Source organism: Taeniopygia guttata, chromosome Z, assembly GCF_048771995.1.
Source record: "Taeniopygia guttata chromosome Z, bTaeGut7.mat, whole genome shotgun sequence".
NCBI lineage: Eukaryota > Metazoa > Chordata > Aves > Passeriformes > Estrildidae > Taeniopygia > Taeniopygia guttata.
The window spans coordinates 25312807-25332421 of NC_133063.1; the positions used below are offsets into that span (position 1 = coordinate 25312807).

General features: G+C 35.5%; 1 protein-coding gene across 1 annotated transcript in view; it reads right to left on the bottom strand.

Annotated features, from left to right (window-relative positions):
• FBXL17 (F-box and leucine rich repeat protein 17) overlaps window positions 1-19615 on the bottom strand; it is a 282018-nt gene that overhangs the window by 88436 nt on the left and 173967 nt on the right. The window contains exon 7 of the mRNA XM_030258953.4: window positions 6705-6781. Coding sequence (XP_030114813.3) covers window positions 6705-6781 — 77 coding nt within the window. The remainder of the gene's footprint in view (window positions 1-6704; window positions 6782-19615) is intronic.

Genomic DNA, 19615 nt, shown 5'->3' on the forward strand with positions numbered 1-19615 from the left:
ATTTAGGGGTTTATAGTTATGAATTATATATGGTGCTGAAAGGATTGTTCAAATGTTCTTTTCTCCTTCAGAGATTACTTTGTATAAAGTTTTAATTTGATTTTTCCTTATTAATGATTTCCACAGACAGGTGACTAAAGTTTTGTATTCACTCCTGAACATTCCTAGAAGTCCCTAACAGAACTGAAAAAAGATGTCCTGTGATAGGGTTTCATTCCCAAAATACAATCAATACACAGCTATTTTCCTCACATTAACAAGTCTCTTGGTTTCAATCTCAACAGGATTCCCTATGGAAACAAAATTAGGTGTCAATACCTGCAAGACTCTACATGAGCAACTACTTCAAACTAAATCAACAATAATAAATGCATAACCAAACAAGCTTAAAATATCCTTACAAAAGCTCTACAAATATCCTTACAAAAGCTCTGTAATTTTTCCTCCTAGCTGAAGGGAAATTTTCAAGAGATTTCGAAATATGTGAAAAGACCCGACTTCTTCCTGCACGCTCCAACATAAACAGTAATGTCATTATAATGGTGGAAGAGGCAGCAAGTTAAAATAAATACTGTTGGTTTGTTAAACTACATAAAACTCTGAAACTCTCCTCTATTTCTATAAGTTTTCACTGATTCTCATAATTACCAGGATTTCTATGGAAATATTTGCTTCAGGATTCAGAAAAAAATGAACATTTTAATGCCAAAAGCAAACAAAGCCCCTTTACTAGCTGCTAGATTTCGTGAACGGAAGTATCATTAATACATACAACCAGGTACAGATTGCTTGCCACCTACTTACCCTTCAGGTAATTGAATTCTTACAGTCTACTGGAGTTAAAGTTGCAATCTATGCACAGAAAACACACACTAAAACCAAGCAAAGAACTTCAAAATGTGGCACTAAACATCAACAATCTGGCTGACTTACTTCAGTGAATTCAGGTTTCTGAACAATTAACAGAACAAAACATAAAGAGAAAATGTTTTTGTGAAAAGAGGAAAAAGTTTATAAGAAAGCAATATATATGTATATATACAGTAGTTAGATACTACTATGTACTGCAATGTAACACCACCATTTTATAGAAGCACAAAAATACATATATACATAACATACAGAACACCACTAAAGAAGGTAACAGAGGCCCTGGTCCTTAAAAGATTATCTCTACATTTATCTACAAGCATAAACATGGTTGTCAGTGTGATCACTGTTTGCTCTCATTACATCAGTAAAAGAGTGCAAAAGAGAAAGAACCACAACAGGATAGAAAAATTTAACAGGGGAACAATTTATTCAGAGAAGAAGAAAAAGCAAGAATTCAATACAGCAACAATCCAAAATAGTTTTGAAAGACAAAAAGAAAGTTGTATTTATTTAAATTATATAAATTGAGGAAGAGATTGTAAACCAGTAATGTGTGAGGATGAAATATTTAAAACTCAGAAATGTATTTACCACCTGCTCCATTCTATCTATCCATAAGTGCTACTCTTACCTCCCCAAAAATGCATTTGCCTTCTGAGTTATATTGTACAGAAGACACAGTGCTTTAAAACAAGATTCAAAAAAGGCAATATTCTGAAAGTTTTCATGAGATCAGGTCTTAGAGAGATTTGCTAATCCAAGTGAGAAGCAGATGTTAAATATTTTTTGAGAAAACACCCTCAGTATGCTTATTCTTTATGATTTACATAACAAATGCTAAATATTGGAGAAAAAAATGCAAGAAACTTTCAATAGGACAATCTGATCCCTTGATAATTAAAATATTTTATTTTAAAATAGAAAGTTTACGTATCCTAAATATTTAGACATTAGAATTTAATATTATCTAGGGAAACTATTTTAACATTGTAAGTTGTATCTCACTTCTGAGAAAAGAATCCATAATCCAGTTACAGTTATGCTTTTTTCTTGTGACAATTGGACTTGATTCCGTATAAATGCTATCTTATTCCTCCAGACTTCTACTTGTGACAGCTATGCCTTATCTATAACATTTTAATATAAAAACTATATAATTCCATTATAATTTGTTGAAGTTCTTTTTTTTTTTTTATTCAACAAACACCCTTAGAAGAAGAAAAACCTTTAAAAAAAACCCCATGTGTCTTCACAGACACTAAATGCATCATTAAATGTTGAAAACAGGCAATATGAAAAAGGAATAGTACCCATTTTAGAAAAGAAAAAGGCTACATATCTAGAAAGCTCTTTTTCATCAGCAAAAGACCACAGTTCATCTCAGCTCTTTGTGCCAAGCATTTCTTCTGAAAAGCTTTGTGCAATTACTTTACAGCTCGAAATAAAGGCTTTTTAAGTTACGCAAAATCCAAAACTACTAGGTAATGGAAATTCTACAAGACAACTATGAAGCCGACTGTCCTCTTCTGCAGGTTACTTGACAGGCAACATTGTGAGATAAATTTATTCCCTGCACTCTGCTAACTGCACTCCTAGAAATAACTATTTGGGCACTTTGTTTTTTCAGAAAGTTCTTCAGTGATTTGCAAGGCCTAGCTGCACTAAGTGCTGGATTTGAGCACTTCCTTTCAAACATTTTTCAAAGGTGACTACTTTAGGGGTTTGTTTTTTGGAGTGGCGGTGTTTAGATTTGCTTTTTCCCGTCCCCTGTCTTCTGTTAGTGGAAGTCTACTATTTAAAGCTTGCCTTGAAATTATTTTCTGTGCCTATAGAGAAAAAACACTGGTCTGACTGCTTTTCTAAAGTGGAAGTGAAGCATTAGACTTTTATCTTTCACTACTGAAAAGAATATGGTTGTAAAGTAATTCTTAGTAAATATACACTTAACATTACTGCAAGATCAGATCCTTAAAACATCTACTCCTGTTTCACAGGCTAGTTTCATCAAATCTTTTTATCTTTGAACACAAAATCTCACTTTTGTGTTTCAGAGTGCACAGCACTCTGCACTACTATAAACTTCATAAGTAATAATTTACTTAAAACGAATTCCCAGCACTAAGGATATCAATAAAACCCAGAACTAGAGCATAAAATTGAAGAGACAGTTACACAATTCTGTGTGTGCTTGCTGCCCTAGCTCACCACTCTGCATCTTCACATCAACCTAATTCATTTGACACACAGTCTCCCCACAGCTGAGAAAATCCCGCTTCCTTACCAGCTCTTAGGAAAAGCTTAAATATAAACCCCACAATGTTTAAGTAAAGTTAGGGCTGCGACACAAATCAACAAAAGGCAGGAAATTCAAAGATAATACTGACAATCCATGCTTAATTCATGATTGCCTAACAAAAGGGCAAAACGTTACGAGGAACTAGAGGAACTAATGTTTAGCTTGAACTTCACTCTGTCTGCGCTCTTGGGCAAATAGGTGTTTATCTCAAAGATTATAGTAATTCAGTCTGTCCTGACAGTCTAGATGTGTTCTAGTGATTATTTAGCATTTAAAAATGTGTTGGATGTAAACCAACTTTTAAACTAATTGTCAATGTCTTAGTGTGCAACACTCCAACAGACATCATTAATTAAAAATACGTCTTGAGAAAATTATGCTAGACCTAAAAAAGGATATAATAACATAATTTCTTACAGAAGTAAACAAAAAATTTTTGTATACAAAAAATTAAATAAAGAATACTTTTTTTCTCATCAGTTAACAGCTTTCAATATGTATACATACTTCAATTCCTGTTTGAATCTTAAAGTCTCTGTATACTACAAAGAATATTTTTCTGGTCAGAAAAATGTCAGAGAAAGGAATGCAGCCAATGGATACATGATTAGAGTGTAGTGGTTTTTATTTAATCTTTTAGGCTTCCAAATAAAATGCAGTATTTTAATTTACTTTAAAAATACTAATCACATTTTAAAAAACCCATGTCTGCCTGGTAGCTTTGTATGCTATCTGTCTTATGTAGAAAAACCAAAGAAGTAAGTTAATAAAATGTCAAAGATCGCACTTCACAGCCTTCTCTAGAGGACATGAAGTCACCTCACACATACATACCTTAATGAGTTAATTGAAGGACACTGATAATAGTTTTGCTGTAATGATTTTCTTTATTTAATATAGTTATTATTGATAAATTAATGTATCAAATGGTTAAATTTTTTCCTGGAAATTAGCAATATTATTTTTTTTTTCCCAGTTGAGTTACTAAGCAATTATGATCTTGTCCCAGACATCAAAATTCCTCTAACTTTCATAGCATAAAAAACCTGCCACTGAACAGTTTCAAAGAGGGCTTTCAAAATCCTGCATCTGTACAAACCTTTTAAGATTTCAATTGCCAAAGCAAGGACAACTCAGGATTATGCAAAACAGAGTACAGTTGCACAGGACGGCGTGCTCTCACCCAGTCACAGCCTCACAGAGCCTCAGACACCCTCTGATGGAGCCTGAAGAACCACGTGAGTGAAGTTGCATCTTTGCAAGATCATGGGACACTACCTAAAAGGGTTCCTGAGAAGTCATGCATGTGCTCCTCAGCTGATTTCCTCTACTGAGGACATGAGGGCTTCGAAAGCCTCTGAGAAACTGCAGCTGCTCTTCTCCCCTTGAGAAGAGAGACAGATTCTTTGATAAAGGAGGTTCAAAAACAAACAGAGGTTGCAAAAATTCTAAGGTGCTCACTTTTTAACTTAACAGCAACCAAAGCAAATGCGAGAAAGTCTTCAACTGAATTGCCAGAAAATAAATGAGAAAAGGGTGATGCCTGGCTCAACCCTGCAACACTCTTGTTAACCTAATAAACATTCACTTGCTATCACATTTTTAATCTAAGGCTTTAATCGTAGACTTCCTTAGAAATCATAAATTATGCTTAAAAATTCTACTTTGTTACAGTTTGTTTTCCATTTCCAGCTCAGATATTAAAAGCAGAATTTATTTGTCAGGTTGGCATGCTGAGACATGCTGAAGATTATAATGCTAATCAATTAGTCAATAATGCATCAAAAATCAGCAGTACCTCACCTCTTTTACTGTATCCTTAACAGCAAAAAATAGGTGAATTTTTAAGTGAATAGTAAAGCTTAAGAGCAACAGTATCAACAGAAAATATTCTAAAAGTCCCAGAGAGTGCAATGCTGCCAAGTGACTGCAGATTACAACATGATAGTGACAGATGGGTATTACTACAGAGAAGAGAACATGTGGCTGGATAGAGCTCCATCAGCCAAATGCTACATTTATTCTCCACTCATTCATTCTCTGAAACACGCCTTCTGCCTTCCGTCTAGCCATGGACACTTCCTTTTCTCTGTCTTTATTCTTTCATAAGCAAGGTTTTCTCTCTCCTAGGTTTCTTTGCCTTAGTTTTTCAGTTCTTTCCCTACTTTTGGGAAAAATCACATTTTCCTCTGAGTAACTGCACTGAAGGGTGAAATCAGTTAGAGACATTATTGATCCTCAAAACATGGATTCCATTATGCCCATAATAACTCTTCCCACATGAGTTGTCAGAGTCAGAAGGGACAAGAGTAGGGCCCCCAGATCTGCAGTACACAGACAGAGGAGACAAGTCTGCCTTCAGACCCTCCTGCACCTCCTGCCCTTCAGCAGTGACAAGAAGCACCTTCATTATTCTCGTCTGGTGTTCTACAGACTATTTCCCTCCTTGAATTTCCACAAGACGTTTCACAAATTCAGAAATTCATCTTGGACAAGTGGTGTCAAGCTGAGAAAATCCATTTTCAACTCTGACAATGTCTGCCCTGCCCATGGAAGTACAAACAACAGGGGACCAGAGGACAGGGCAGTAAAAGCTCGTGTTCCCTCTCCTCTGCCATGCTCCAAGCTCTGCAGCTGCAGCAGCTGCATGGTGGCCTCATGTTCCAATACTGTGGACATAAGGTAAACAGAACTCTGCAGAACAGCACTTGAATGCACAGTACAAACCCCAGTGAAGCACAGAATTTGAAAAGGAAAATAGAAGAATGAGTTTGTGACCGCTGGAATGGTAATTTATCACTTCAACCTAGTAATTCTTTATTAAAATCTAGGCAATATAAAGTTAAAAAAATCAGCAAGACTGAAATGAGCATCTCAAATATACAGTTTGTAAACCCTACTGAGATTTAGGCATTTAATTGGGAGACAGACATTTGAGAAACTAGCCTTATGGCACAAAAAATTGTCTTATTTAAGGTCAGTATCTTATTTGAAAAAGTAAAGCAGCCTTTACAAACAAGCACTAGAACTTTTCCTATTCTAAATAAAAAATCTGTCCTCCTATGTGGCCTATCAGAGGGGATATTTAATTCTAAGATGCTCCTCTCTATTTACCATAACAGCATTTTTAAAGGACCATCAACCTCATTCAAATTTATGGCCTACAACAGGTGGTTAATCCACATTTTTGCTTGCTTAGTTATGCTTTTACAGTATCTAAAAATACATATATATATATATTTATTTTTTCTCAAATATTCTCCTGGTCTCCAGGACTGTTCAAAGGGGATGATACTCACTCTGCCCAGTAACTGCCAATTCTATAAGGATACTTTGCAGCAAATATATACACTGACTTTCATACTTCCAACCACAGATATTTTTAAGCAAGTCAAACACTTTTTATACATTTCCTATTTTTAAGGATAAAGGTTTTGAAAATTTTTATCTGTACATTTCCAACACTTTTGATAACAGTCCCTGTGAATTCTGGTTCAATCTTCACAAAAAATAAATATCTAAGTATATTACATACCATAGTCTGTGATCTCACAGGATACTAAATACAGTTCTTTCAGGTTCCGTCCCTCTCTGGCAATCACCTCCACACATCTGGAAGACACAATAAAATTGCTGTTATAAGATAGTAAATCACTGTTAAATATCAAGAGTACAATCCACAGGTAAAATGTCCTGTATCTCAGTTTCTTCATTTAGCAAATGGATCCATGCATTTCACTAAAACTTAATATGGCTACATGTTTACACTACAGAAAAATACTATTTTAAATTGAATGCCTTTATATGGATATTCTCCTAAGAATCTGAAGTCTATGTGAGCTGCTCAAAATGCATACAGACAATGCAAAATTTGGAAAATTACACAAATGTGAATTCCCATTTCTTTATTACTTTGGAAAGTTCCTGTTGTAAATTTTAAGCTTTGACAGCTTTCTTCAAGGGAAGAACTATAAATGCACTGTAATGAGGACAAAATATAAGAAACTGTAATTTTAAATTCATGTTTGTATTTCTTCAGTGATTACTGTATGAATCAGCATTCATCAGGTCATGAAATGCTACACGATCATGGTGTTCCAACACATTGCTGGAGAAGCCTGTATAGATGAGAAAACAGCTCATTCACTTGCCTTATCATAACTGTGCAATGAATATGCAATGAAACATAGAAGGTTTTATGTTATTCTTGCCGTTTGATTTTTGTAAGCAAGAAAATTAATATGAATTAATTAATTAAATTAAATAGGAGCTGCTTATGTGCCTGTGACCTAGCCTATATTACAGTGCTGTTTCCAAGTGCAGTGTTTATAACCTGTCACTCAGTAATCACAGAATCATAAAATACATTTTCAATCCTATTAATGTAGATCAGTTGTTTATTAGATCAAATAGCATGACTATTGTGCTATTTTCTACATAGATACCTTTTTTAAAGTGTATTTTATGAGATGAATTGTAAGAATTTCTTCTGATCCAATATATTTGACTTTAATTTTCAGGTCAATTACCCAATCACTTACTCTGACACTTAAATCAACCCTTGAACAGTACACAAAATTAAATTATTTGCCAATTTCTAAGAAAATAAATATTGCTGAATTTGTCATACTTTTAAAAGATACACCTAAATTCTCAGGGACCTTTTATTGTCATTTACCACCTCCAATAGATTATCTCCTAATCTAATTTAACTGTTCATGCTGGCAATTTTAGAATTTAAAAGCAACCACCTAATTCTTACAGTTTACAATAAGGCAATAACTGAACAATAGCCGTTATTGGGGGCTTATTTGTCCCTTATTTGTCCCCTCCCGGCTTCCTTCTTCTAAAAAGTACAATGAAAAATAAATACTACTAATTAATAGCACACCTCTGACAGAGTACCTTAATCACAGTTTCTTTAACACTATTATAAATATTCAACCTTGGAAAATTGTGAGAGCTTGATATTTAGAATTTTTTTTGCAATTCTTATCATTAGGTAAAGGTTATCTTACCTCACGAATAAACAAAGAAAAGAAATATTTACACCAGGACTGTGCCTTTTTAGTATAAGATAACCACAGAACTACATATTTTCCTAAAATAAGGTAAGATTTAGAGCACTAAATACACTCTTTATACTTGAAAAATTTCTTCTGTTCCTGTCAGACATGATTTTGAAGAACATACTCATCTTTGTTAACTGGCTTATTAAGATAACTAAACCATGAGAAAATATTTTTATTATTTATTCCAGAAAAATACTTTGTAATAATGAAATATCATTGCTACTACTGGTAATATGAATAAAAGGAAAATCATTATCATGTATTTCATTAGTACCATTTTCATTAGGTATTTCAGCAAAAAATAATCAAAGAGTCAATGGACACTGAGGTTAAAAGAAGCTTTTATTATTATATATATCATTTAGTAGAACAATCATATTATGAAACACTTCTTACCCTTGGATAAAATTTCTGAACCTAAAAACTATATTGTAAATTATGTGACATGAATCTAAAGGTTTTCAAATTATTTTTGCTAATTTTTACCCACTGAGACAACTAATATAACAAAAATGAAATCAGTGTCTAAAATATCACCACAAGGCAGTCAAGATGACATAAAAGACTAACTAATTTTCTCTACAATTTCAGTTGCACACCTTTTCAATTAGTCAGAGTCAAAGTTATATTATCTGCACAAATGCAGAAGCACTTGACTGTGTGGCCCCCTTATAAATGTGTCCTTTATTGCCTCCAGATAGTGCCAGCTCTAAACGTTAAAGTGTTTTAAAGTGGTTTGAGTGACTCCAGTCCTGTTCTGAGTGACATCTTGAAGCCTAAATCAAATAGTCTTCACTTTTTCCTAGTAGGAAAAGAAAACCTTCACTGTCTTCAGCTATATTCATTAAATAGAGAAGAAAAAAACCCCAAAATATAAAAAGAAAAAAGGTTTAAACAATGGTGATTTGACTGCATCATTTCTTCCTGTTTTTTGAAAATATGAAAATCATCTAACATCTAGTAGAATGAGGTAATGGAACATCTAGTATGCAGAAAAAATTATATACAGCTAAAATATTGAATTTATGTGCTTTTGTGTGCTTTCTATACCTTGCATAAGTCAATCTAATTCCAGTTTTAATTTCTATCACCCTTACTATAGATCATCCTCATGTAAATCAACATTCAGACACTTTATATGGCCTCATTTGCCTCTGCTCTATAGACAGACACACAATATGCACTTGCTTGTGAAAACTGACTTCTTTACAACGTAACGAAAAATAAGAGTAGTTGTGCATTTATTGCTTTTACCTTTTAATCTTTGTTAAACATGACAGCAAAGAAAAAGGTTAAGAGAAAAATATCAAATTAACCTTTTCTAGAAAGCAAGGATCATCTTAATTCTGTTGCAATAATCCATCAAAATGATGTCAGATTATAGTCTTATCTATCTTTGGAAGTATTTCTATTTATGGATGTTGCTGAATTTGACTGTTCAATGTATAAATTGTTGCTGAAAGAAGCCTAACCTTAGGAAAAAAATACAACAAGCTATCATTATACTGGTAAAAAAAAATGAAGAACCGTTATTATTTAAAGCTGTGGCAAATTTCAGAAGCGAGCACAACAGAAAACAGAGCCTCATAAAACTTGGGGACTAACCCCTCTCTGTCAGAGACATGGTGGCAACAGTTCTGTGCCAAGGCTGAGTGTCGGAATCTGTGGGTATTGGTGATTCCGAGATTGTAGAAAGTCTCTGTCTTTCTGCCCTGTTGCCAAAGAAGAAGCCATAATTCTCTGTGCTGGTTTCAAGGTTGTTTATTCTTGCTTATCTCTAACATGTTCTGCTGCCCTGCCGCAGGTCTGTCCTGCAGGGCAGCATGCGGGGCTCTGCCCTCAGTGGGATGTTACAAACATTATATACCAGAAACTACCCGTGCTATATTTACAATAATGTGCCAATATCTATCATCTACGTTGAACAGCGTGTCCCCAGCCTAAACCAATAGAAAAATGCCAACACTACAGTGAAACATGGAGGGCATGAAGAAGGAGGAAAAGGACAAGACACACCCAATTTCCTCCATCTTGTCCCCTCTGAACCCCTAATCTAGAATCCTAAAATTTTACTTTTGCACACGTGCCACACTTAATTATTACTCATATCAAACACTCAGAGCTTGTATTTCATCCTGTAAGATTGGAAACTCTTTTCCATGGACAGAGATCACAGACAGTGTCTCTGGGGGCTCTGTCCAGGGGGGCTCTTGACCCCTGCCAGGGTCCCAGACCTGCCAGGGCAGCCAGAGGGATGCCCTGGATTCCCACAGCTGAGAGAATTTCTTAAGTCTCTTCACCCAACGTTACTGAGCAGGCTTTTATCAGTTGTACTAAATGAATTAAAATATAAACAGTCTTCCAGAACAAAAAGAGATTTTTACACTCAAAATAAATTTAGTATCAAAAATAAGCCAAGGAATTAAGAAATAAAACTATAGTTAGAACTTTACTAATACACATGTCTCAGTGAGAGCTGGCCAACATTTAAATCTTTTCATTTCCTGCTTGGCAAATGAACATCATTTAGAACTATGTAATACATTAAAATATCAAAACAGACAACATGAAAAATTTTAGGAAGATACTGCTTACTTATTAAACCTGAAAATATTACCCAATAAACTCTGACACCAAGTTTTCCCTAGACCTACTCAATAGTTTATGAATGCTTTTGTCTGACAGACTGTTGGGCAGTTTAGTTTTACTGCATTTGATTCTAAATGTAAGAAATTAATATCACATACTGTGAAATATACAGTGCAATCAGGAGCAAAAAACAGGCAAAAAGCACAAACTGGTTTGACATAAACCAGCCAATCAAACAATAATATGAAATCAATAGTATAACTAAAAATGTGCCTACATACTGTTAATTCAAAATAGAGTTACAAGACTACAAAAGTCTGTGAGATAATTGGAAATGTAAGATAACTGAGCACTGTGATGTTGACCATATCCACGTTGAAAACATCCCAAAATTCATGACAGTCAGAGACTAATGAACCTAAGACTCACGGTCTCAATTTCTTAAGATGTCCTTCTATTTCTGAAAATTAAAAAATCTCAAGGTAAAAACAACATAGCACATAAATATGTGCAATGATTTCTTAAAACCAAAAAGAGCTTAAAAATAATAACAAAACTCTAACAGACTAGAAAAAATAAGCAATCTGAAACCTGTAATTTTTCTTCTCTTAGCCAATTGATCCCTACATTCTTTGCCCTGAGTGAAAGTTTAAGGTTAATGAAGTAAACTGCAAGCTTCTGCCTGTAAGATATCTTAAGTTATGAAAAATTATTGTATTTATATATCTGTGTGTGCGTGTGTGTGTGTGTGTGTGTGTGTGTGTGTGTGTGTGTGTGTGAACACAGAGCTATTATATTTCTGATCTAGATCTGAAAACATTGGAAAATTGTATTTGTGGCAACTGAAAGGAACTAATGAGAAAATATGAGTACAGTATTTGTGCTTTAAGTAGTCCTGGGAGACCTTGTTACTGTCTGAGACTCTTCAGCCCTGAGCGGAACTAATTGGAGCTGCCAATTACTGGTTATGAGTCTACAATTTGAGGGAGCGAGTGAGCTTCACCCACCAAAGAGGTATAAAACCCCCAAAACATTAGCATACCACCTTGGTAAGGTTCAAAATGAACATCAGACTGCTTGCAAGTCCTCTATGATATTTGACTATTTGTCTCTAAGCAGTCAAGTGAACACCTCGCTATCTCTCAAATCATAACCAACAGCACTACTGGGAAGCAAGAGGGAGCTTGGAAAGAGCAAGAACACTAAAACATTCCATGGAAACCATAAGCCTCTCATGAAGAAATGTATTGTGCTCCCCAAAAATTAGCATTTCAAGCATCAAATTCAGGCAGAAAAAATTAGCTGCACTTGAAATAACACTCAAAGCCATTGGTTGTATTCCAATCGAAGGCAATAATGCAATATAATAGCCAAATCTCTCCTCTAACAAAACCAAACCTCTGACCACAGAAGCATGTATAGTCTTAAGAAACTGATGTAATCTGAGGCCCACTGTGCTAGGAAAGAATAATTTAAAGGCTAAAACAGTGAAAATACTATCATTTTACAAATCTATAAACCCTTATAAAATGTCATAACAATAAATAATGAACTTAATACACTGATGGATACATCTTCTTGGTTCAGGATTCTATTTCATTGATAATTTTATTTGCATTAAGAACAATAGATCTCTTCCAATGTATTTGTTTTCTAATAATTTATACTAGTAAGTATGATTTTTACTTATTTTTCAGTTACCATTGTACACAGTTATTACTGCCATTTTTGAATCACAATCAAAATATATGCTTTAAAATGATATTTCATTTCAAGACCAAGAACTGCATCTAAAAGAAACAAAATTAACCACAGAGACAGCAGAACAGGATAAGACTTGTAACCAAAAGCACAAGCAGAATTTGAAATGGACTTTTTGAAGGGAGCCAATATGCAAAGTGTCACTAGTTATACAAGTTAGCAGCAATTATCTTAGAGAGGTCATTAAGTTGTGATTAGCAGGAAGGTATTCTTTAGAAAAATCAATGTAATTTAAAATAAGGTTTGCCAAACAGATTTGCTACTTACAACACAGGAAAACAGACAATTTTTTTTTTTTTCATGCTGGAACTTATAAATAAGCAAGGTGAGAGCAGCCAAGTCCCACAGTGTCCGCTTGCATTCTTGTCTGAGCTGCTAACCAGGTGTGTGCAAGCTCCAATCAGAGAGTTACACAGACAAATTAATCAGCTCTTTGCTTAAGCTATTATGCCCTGTCTTTCAGTAATAAATATTCAAATATTTATTAGTAGTCTTATCTAAAATTAAATGCCTCCTTTTACCCCAAATGAACATAAATCCAGCAAGCAATTAAACCAAGAAAGGAGAAATTTAGACATTTGTGTAATTACACTATCTGCTTTTTTACATGTGTAGTAGTATTCTAGGTGGCCTGCAGTTCCTTTCTGTCTTGGAGAAACTAGATACCGTAAGAGAAATAATTTAACAGAAATAAACATCTAGGGGAAAAAATCTTACCCTGAACCCTTCATAAGTCTGATTTTCCACATACAATCATGCTTAAGTCTTGAAAAAAATTAAATAGCACCTCTCACTTTTTTAAGAACTCTCAAATATTTTGGAATTCAGACTTAAATTAAAAGGCTCATCTGATACGTCCTTCAAATACAGCTTCCTACATTTGTTGCGACAACCTGTCTACAGTTGTTAGGAAAACCAAGGAAGTGTTCACCAACAGCAAACCCATGCATAATCCTTAGAAAACATTGTTTTGTATTATAAAAATAAGCAATAGCTTCCTTCCTCAACTGTTTCAGTGGTGCTTTTCCGTTAAAATACTGGCAAAATATTTGCATTCCTGATAGGATATTGTTGAATTACTCTACTACAGTGGTCAATAGTTTTGAGTCCTAATGGACATCAGAGAAGTGTCTAAGGGGTCCATACTGGAATCAGTGTTATTTTATATCTTCATTAATGACACAGACAAAGGGATCAAGTGCTCCCTTGACGAATCTGCAGCTGGCACCAAGCTGAGTGGTGCAGCTGACACTCCTGAGGCACAGGATGCCATCCAGAGGGACCTGAACAAGCTCGAGCAGTGGCCCTTGGGAATCCCATGAGGTTTAACAAGGCCAAGTGCTGGTGCTGTACCTGGGTCAGGGCAATCCCTGGTGCCAGCCCAGGCTGGGGATGAGCAGACCGAGAGCAGCCCTGCCCTGAAGGACTTGGGGGTGCTGTGGGTGAGAGCTGGGCATGAGCCAGCCATGGGCACTCCCAGCCCAGAGAGCCAAGTGTGTCCTGGGCTGCACCCAGAGCCCCGTGGGCAGCAGGGCAGGGAGGGGATTCTGCCCCTCTGCCCTGCTCTGGTGAGACCCCACCTGCAGAGCTGCCTCCAGCTCTGGGCTCCCAGCACAGGAAGGGCACGGAGCTGCTGGAGAGAGTCCAGAGGAGGCACCAAGGTGATCAGAGGCATGGAGCACCTCTGCTGTAGGGAAGGCTGAGAGAATGGGGATTATTCAGCCTGGAGAAAAGAAGGCCTTAGGGTGACCTAACTGCAGCTTTCCAGTACTTGAAGGAACCTCGTAAGAAAGATGGACAGGGACTATTTACAAGGACATACAGAGAGAGTTAGGACAAGGGGGTATGGCTTTAAAATGACAGAAACTAGGTTTAGTTTAAACATTAGGAAGAAAATCTTTACTATGAGAATGGTGAGGCACTGGAAGAAGATGGCCAGAGGACCTATGGATGCCCCATCCCCACAGGTGCTCAGGGCCAAATTAGATGGAGCTCTGAGGAAACTGATCTAGTGAAAAGTATTTCTGTTCATGGCAGGGATGTTGGAGTGAAACGTTCTTTAAGGTCACTTCCAACCTAAGCCATCCTATGATTTTATGATTAGTGTATTGGTGTAGAAGAGCTGCTTACATACATATTACTTCCTTACACAGTGTATGTAGTGGTGGCTTTTCCTGAGACAACTGTAAAGGAAACTGTCATAATGTTATCTGTTAAATGGGAAAATGTGCAGATTCAGAAAATAAAGACTGCATAATAGCTATAGACAAAATGGGGAGTCTGCAGATTGTAGGCTCTATTTCTATACAAATAAGCAAATCCTTGTGAGTTCAAACAAGATCCTCGAGGTTCCACTGCCACAGTAGTGTACAGAGAGGGTGGAGTAACATTCAGATGCTGAATGTGTGTTATGGTTGAATCCTTAGTAGAAATAATTTAGTAATGATGCTGCACATGGAATGAAGTTCAGAGACAGACTACCATATATGCTGCAAATTCAGAGAAGTGTAAAGGAGAAGAGACAGTCCAAAGAAGAAAACCTTGAAGTATTCCTAAAATTCTCCCTCCCAGTACAAACCACACAAGGGCATACACCAGCTCAGTCGCACAAATTGCACCTCAGTTGCATGAGAGACTGGGCTTTGAGCAGTGGTGGATTTCATTCTTCCTCAGGTTTTAGAGATTATATTTACATGCTTCAGGCCTCAAGGTGTTTCCTGGAGTTACAGTGGCCTCAGTTTTGATAGATTTTCTTTTTGTGTAAGTAGTCTTGTGCTATTCCATTAAGATTTAGTATAGAGTAAGAGTAAAAATAGCCCTTTTTCTTTTTTTTTTTCAAAAAAAGCTTCCAAGTTTAATAGTAAAAGTAAGAAATGGCAACTGTACTGCCATGCTCTAACTTCCCATAAACATTCTTTGAAGTGTGCTTTTAGAATGCTTGGAAAAACTTTAAAATGGTTCCATAAAAATGAAAAAACTTCACCTGATATTTTGAAAATAAAATACTGTGTTTATACAGCTCTGTACTTCTTGATCTCAGCCAGGAGTACACACATATTAGAAAATATTTCATCACATTCACTGCTTTTTTTTTTATACCACAGGGGCTGACATATGCTTCACTGAGCTTTGCATATAGGCAGCTGATCTTATCTATTGAGACTTACCCTTTCAAACCCCTGTATCTCTGATTTTCTTTCTAATTAAAAAAAGAACCCCCACACCTCTACCAGGTATTCTTTAATGTACAGCTTTAAAGACTGCCTTTTCTTGAAATGACAATGCAGATAATGGTCAGTGGGTCTTGGGGTCTGAGAATGGATTTCATCAAGGGTCTGTTCTGCTAACTTTAACAAAACAGCAAAACCTCTACCTCAGTTTCTCCTTTCCAAAATGGAAACATATTCCATAAATCTATTTTTTATCGAGTTGTAAACAGATGATTTAAATATTGCAAAGGCTCAGTTCAGTGAAAACATCAAGTCCCTGTAAAAGTTAGATAAATATTCTCAATCCTATTAATGGGAACAGGAGTATTCCTGAGAGTTATAATCTAAATTTATGTGAGATGAACAAGGTTTACATGGGTAATTTCTTCCATTAGACATAGAAGAAGTGAAGTCTTTTACAGGAAATCAGGAAGCTCTCTGCAGAATAGCTTTATTATCATATCTGATATTTCTCCTCTACTGCTGAAGGACATTCAAGTTTGCAGTGAATTTCTGCTTATACAAAGCAATGACAGAGCAGAAGAAGAGCCAAGATAATCAAAGAGGAAAAAAATAAAATCCAGTACTCATCACAATTCATGTTTCTTTGGAATTGATTTGGGGTCCATTCTCCTTATAAAGAATTAGAGCAAGTTGGTAGATCTGCTTCATTCATTTAATTCTGCTGAAGTTAGCAAAACTGATGAAAGAAAAAATCAAGCTCAATGCATTTTTTGACAAATGCTATAAAGAAGGGAGATTACAGAATGTGAGCAATAACTGAGTTCTGCCGTTCTCAGGTCTCATCCAAAGGGCAGCATCACAGCAAAGCTTGTATGAGAAATTTTGAATACTTCATACATAATACCTTACTGGAAATATTTTAGTGTATGAATTTAAGCATAGGAAAAAATCTCTATGCCTGCTAAAATTATAAAAGTCTTGATTTGCCACAAACTACTGTCTAAATCTTGATAAGAATGCCAAGGTTCTTAGAACTTCATTTTAACTTGGAAAGAACGCACTGAGATAGCAATGTCTTTAAAAACAAACAAACAAACAAACAAACAAATGCAAGACCAAAAAAACCAACCAGTTTAAAGGCAAATTTCAGAAGCTTTCCATGAAATGATAATGAATTTCTTTCCATGTGGCTGTCTGGCTAGCACTTCTATCACTGGTACACTGCTTGGAGAAAGCAACAGGAAACAAGCTTGATGATGCTCTATAATATTTGTATGAAGCAAAATTGTCTCCTTTTAACTCAGAGAATATCCTAGCAAATATATTTAATGGAAGCTGGAAGAGCATTATGTCTTTCTATGTATCATGATCTCAATAGATTGCCAATTATAATCTCTAAATGCAGATATTAATACCACCTAATAATGCACAACCGTCATCTAAAATTGTTCAATTTTGTAAGTACTTAACAAGGTAACTTCTCATGCAATCTTACTGGAAAATAATCTGTCTAGAAGGAATGTTAGGAATATATTGTGTCCCTTCAAACTGAAATATGAAAACATGGCAGTTCTCAACAGCCGGAAATTTCATAACTGAGCAATTATAAACACATTTAGAAATAAGTGAAGAAACTTTTTTCATTCCTTTCTCTCTTAGGGCCCCCTGAGTTTTGTTGATATGGTTCTGATTTTGTTAGGAATTCGGAGGTTTAGTAATTATTCAGTTGTTGTATCATAGCATAGATTTTAGTTTTGTAAAAAAACACAATTTAGCGTTACCTGCCTGCACTTATATCTCAGCATTGTCTCACTGGTTACCCCAAATGCTATCAAATTGTTAAAAGTTAATAAATTGCCACCCAAAGCAAAAGAAAAACCTAACTTAAGAACAAGCAATATGCCTTTGACTGAAATGGTATGAATTTGAAATTTTTTCTTCCTAATTTTTCAGAAGTATTTAACAAACCAAATGGTACAATATCATCTTCTAGCTGAGTGATCAGTTTATTGACGTGACTATCTAAAAGCTTGACAACCTAAGTTTAGATGTCTCAACTAACTTTACACTGAAGCAGAACAGAAATAGTCATGGGATTCCTTCATGGCATCTCAGCTATGACAGTGACTATTATGCTCTGATGACAGTAACTATTATAATCAACCACAAACAGCATCAAATGATTTCTTAAACTGATCAGCTATATCCACAAAAGTGTAACTGTCTAAACCATGAGAAGTTATGCAGCTAAATAAAATCTACATATTAAAAAACCTAAGGAAATTTCCATGTGTTGCATTTTTGCCCCTCTGAAGAGTTCAGGCAAGAATTCCATGATGCAGTCATAATTCATTATACATAAATATTATTTCATGGATTTTCTATCAAACCAATATTAATAAAATACATATAAAAATCTATGAAATCACCTAACTGCAGATCTACCTTTCCCTAACTTTCCCATAGTAATATTATATTGCATTAACAAAGTAAACTTTGCTGATAGTTAAAGCTTTCCAAAGAAAAGACAGGGTTTTCCTATTAATCTTAGCTCAAAAATTTGCCAGTCACTTAAACCAGGTCAAACAAGAGTTGGAATTGTCAGCCCCTCTGTGCAAGAAATCATTTGTGCATAAAAGTAACACAGGCACATTTCCCCGCTCACCAGGAAATCAGGGGAAAAGCAAAGTGAGTGTGAGTGCTTGATTGAAACAGTGGTGAGGGAGGAAAATGTTACATATTTTCCATATGTGCAACTTCGAGAAATCACAGAAGGGAAAGTGTACTAACACATAAGTTTGCCTTGCACTTTTTGAGACAGCTAAGCAATGCAGACAGCAGAGCATGCTGGTGGTCAGCTGGAGCAAACACGTCCACTGTCCAACACAACACTTCACACTTTTAAGAATTCAAAACAGATATAATTTGCCAAATTGTTCTGACATCCACTGTGTTCAGAATTTATCTCACTACCACAACTTTTTCTGGGGTGGCAACAAATTAGAAAAAAAAAGTAAGAAGAAATCTCTGAAGCCTGTAACAAAAATCTCTATTTAAAGGACATCTCATTTTCTTTCTCATTGACTGTATGCTAAGATATTCACAGGCTGTACTGATAAGGATGATTTTAAAAGATTATGTTCTCACTCTCTTAATTCTGATTAAATTACGGGTTTTCAAGTTTCACTTGGAAGCTCCTAGTATTTCCTGGATTATTGGCAGAACACATAAAGGAGTGGGTAACTCATTGCTAGACACAGTCCTGTAACATTTTAATTCAAATTTTTATCTAGATAAAAACCTTCTTTATATTCTTACTAACTTGTATATATATACACCTGTGATAGACTCCATCCATTTGAGTTTCTATTAGTCTGGTTCCCAACATCCACAGACGGACTGAAAGCTTGTTTTCTAATTGCAAGATTGAAATTCCACTAGGAGGCAAACAGTCAAACAGCCAAAGCGATTCATAAAGCACAAGCAATGAATTCATATTGGATTGAAAGGTAAGTTTTTACCCATTGCTCCAGTTTCATTTTTTGTCCAGTACTTTCAGCAGAAGTACATGGGATGACTCTGGTTGAGAAAGAATGACGTCTCCCATGGGAAACAAACATGTAACATTTGTCCACAAATCATAAATGCAAAACTATTTGCCATGGCAAGTAGTTTGAAATCTTTAACTCCACGTAAGAGTCTGTACGTAGTAGCCTCAAACATTACTAGGCCTTCAAAGTAGCTCATTGACAGAATTAATTACCTCTACTACTGGTTACTTCAAAGTGTTGACAAAATCTTAAAATATATCTTGCACCAGCTAGCATCCTAATGTGCTTATGGAGATGTGT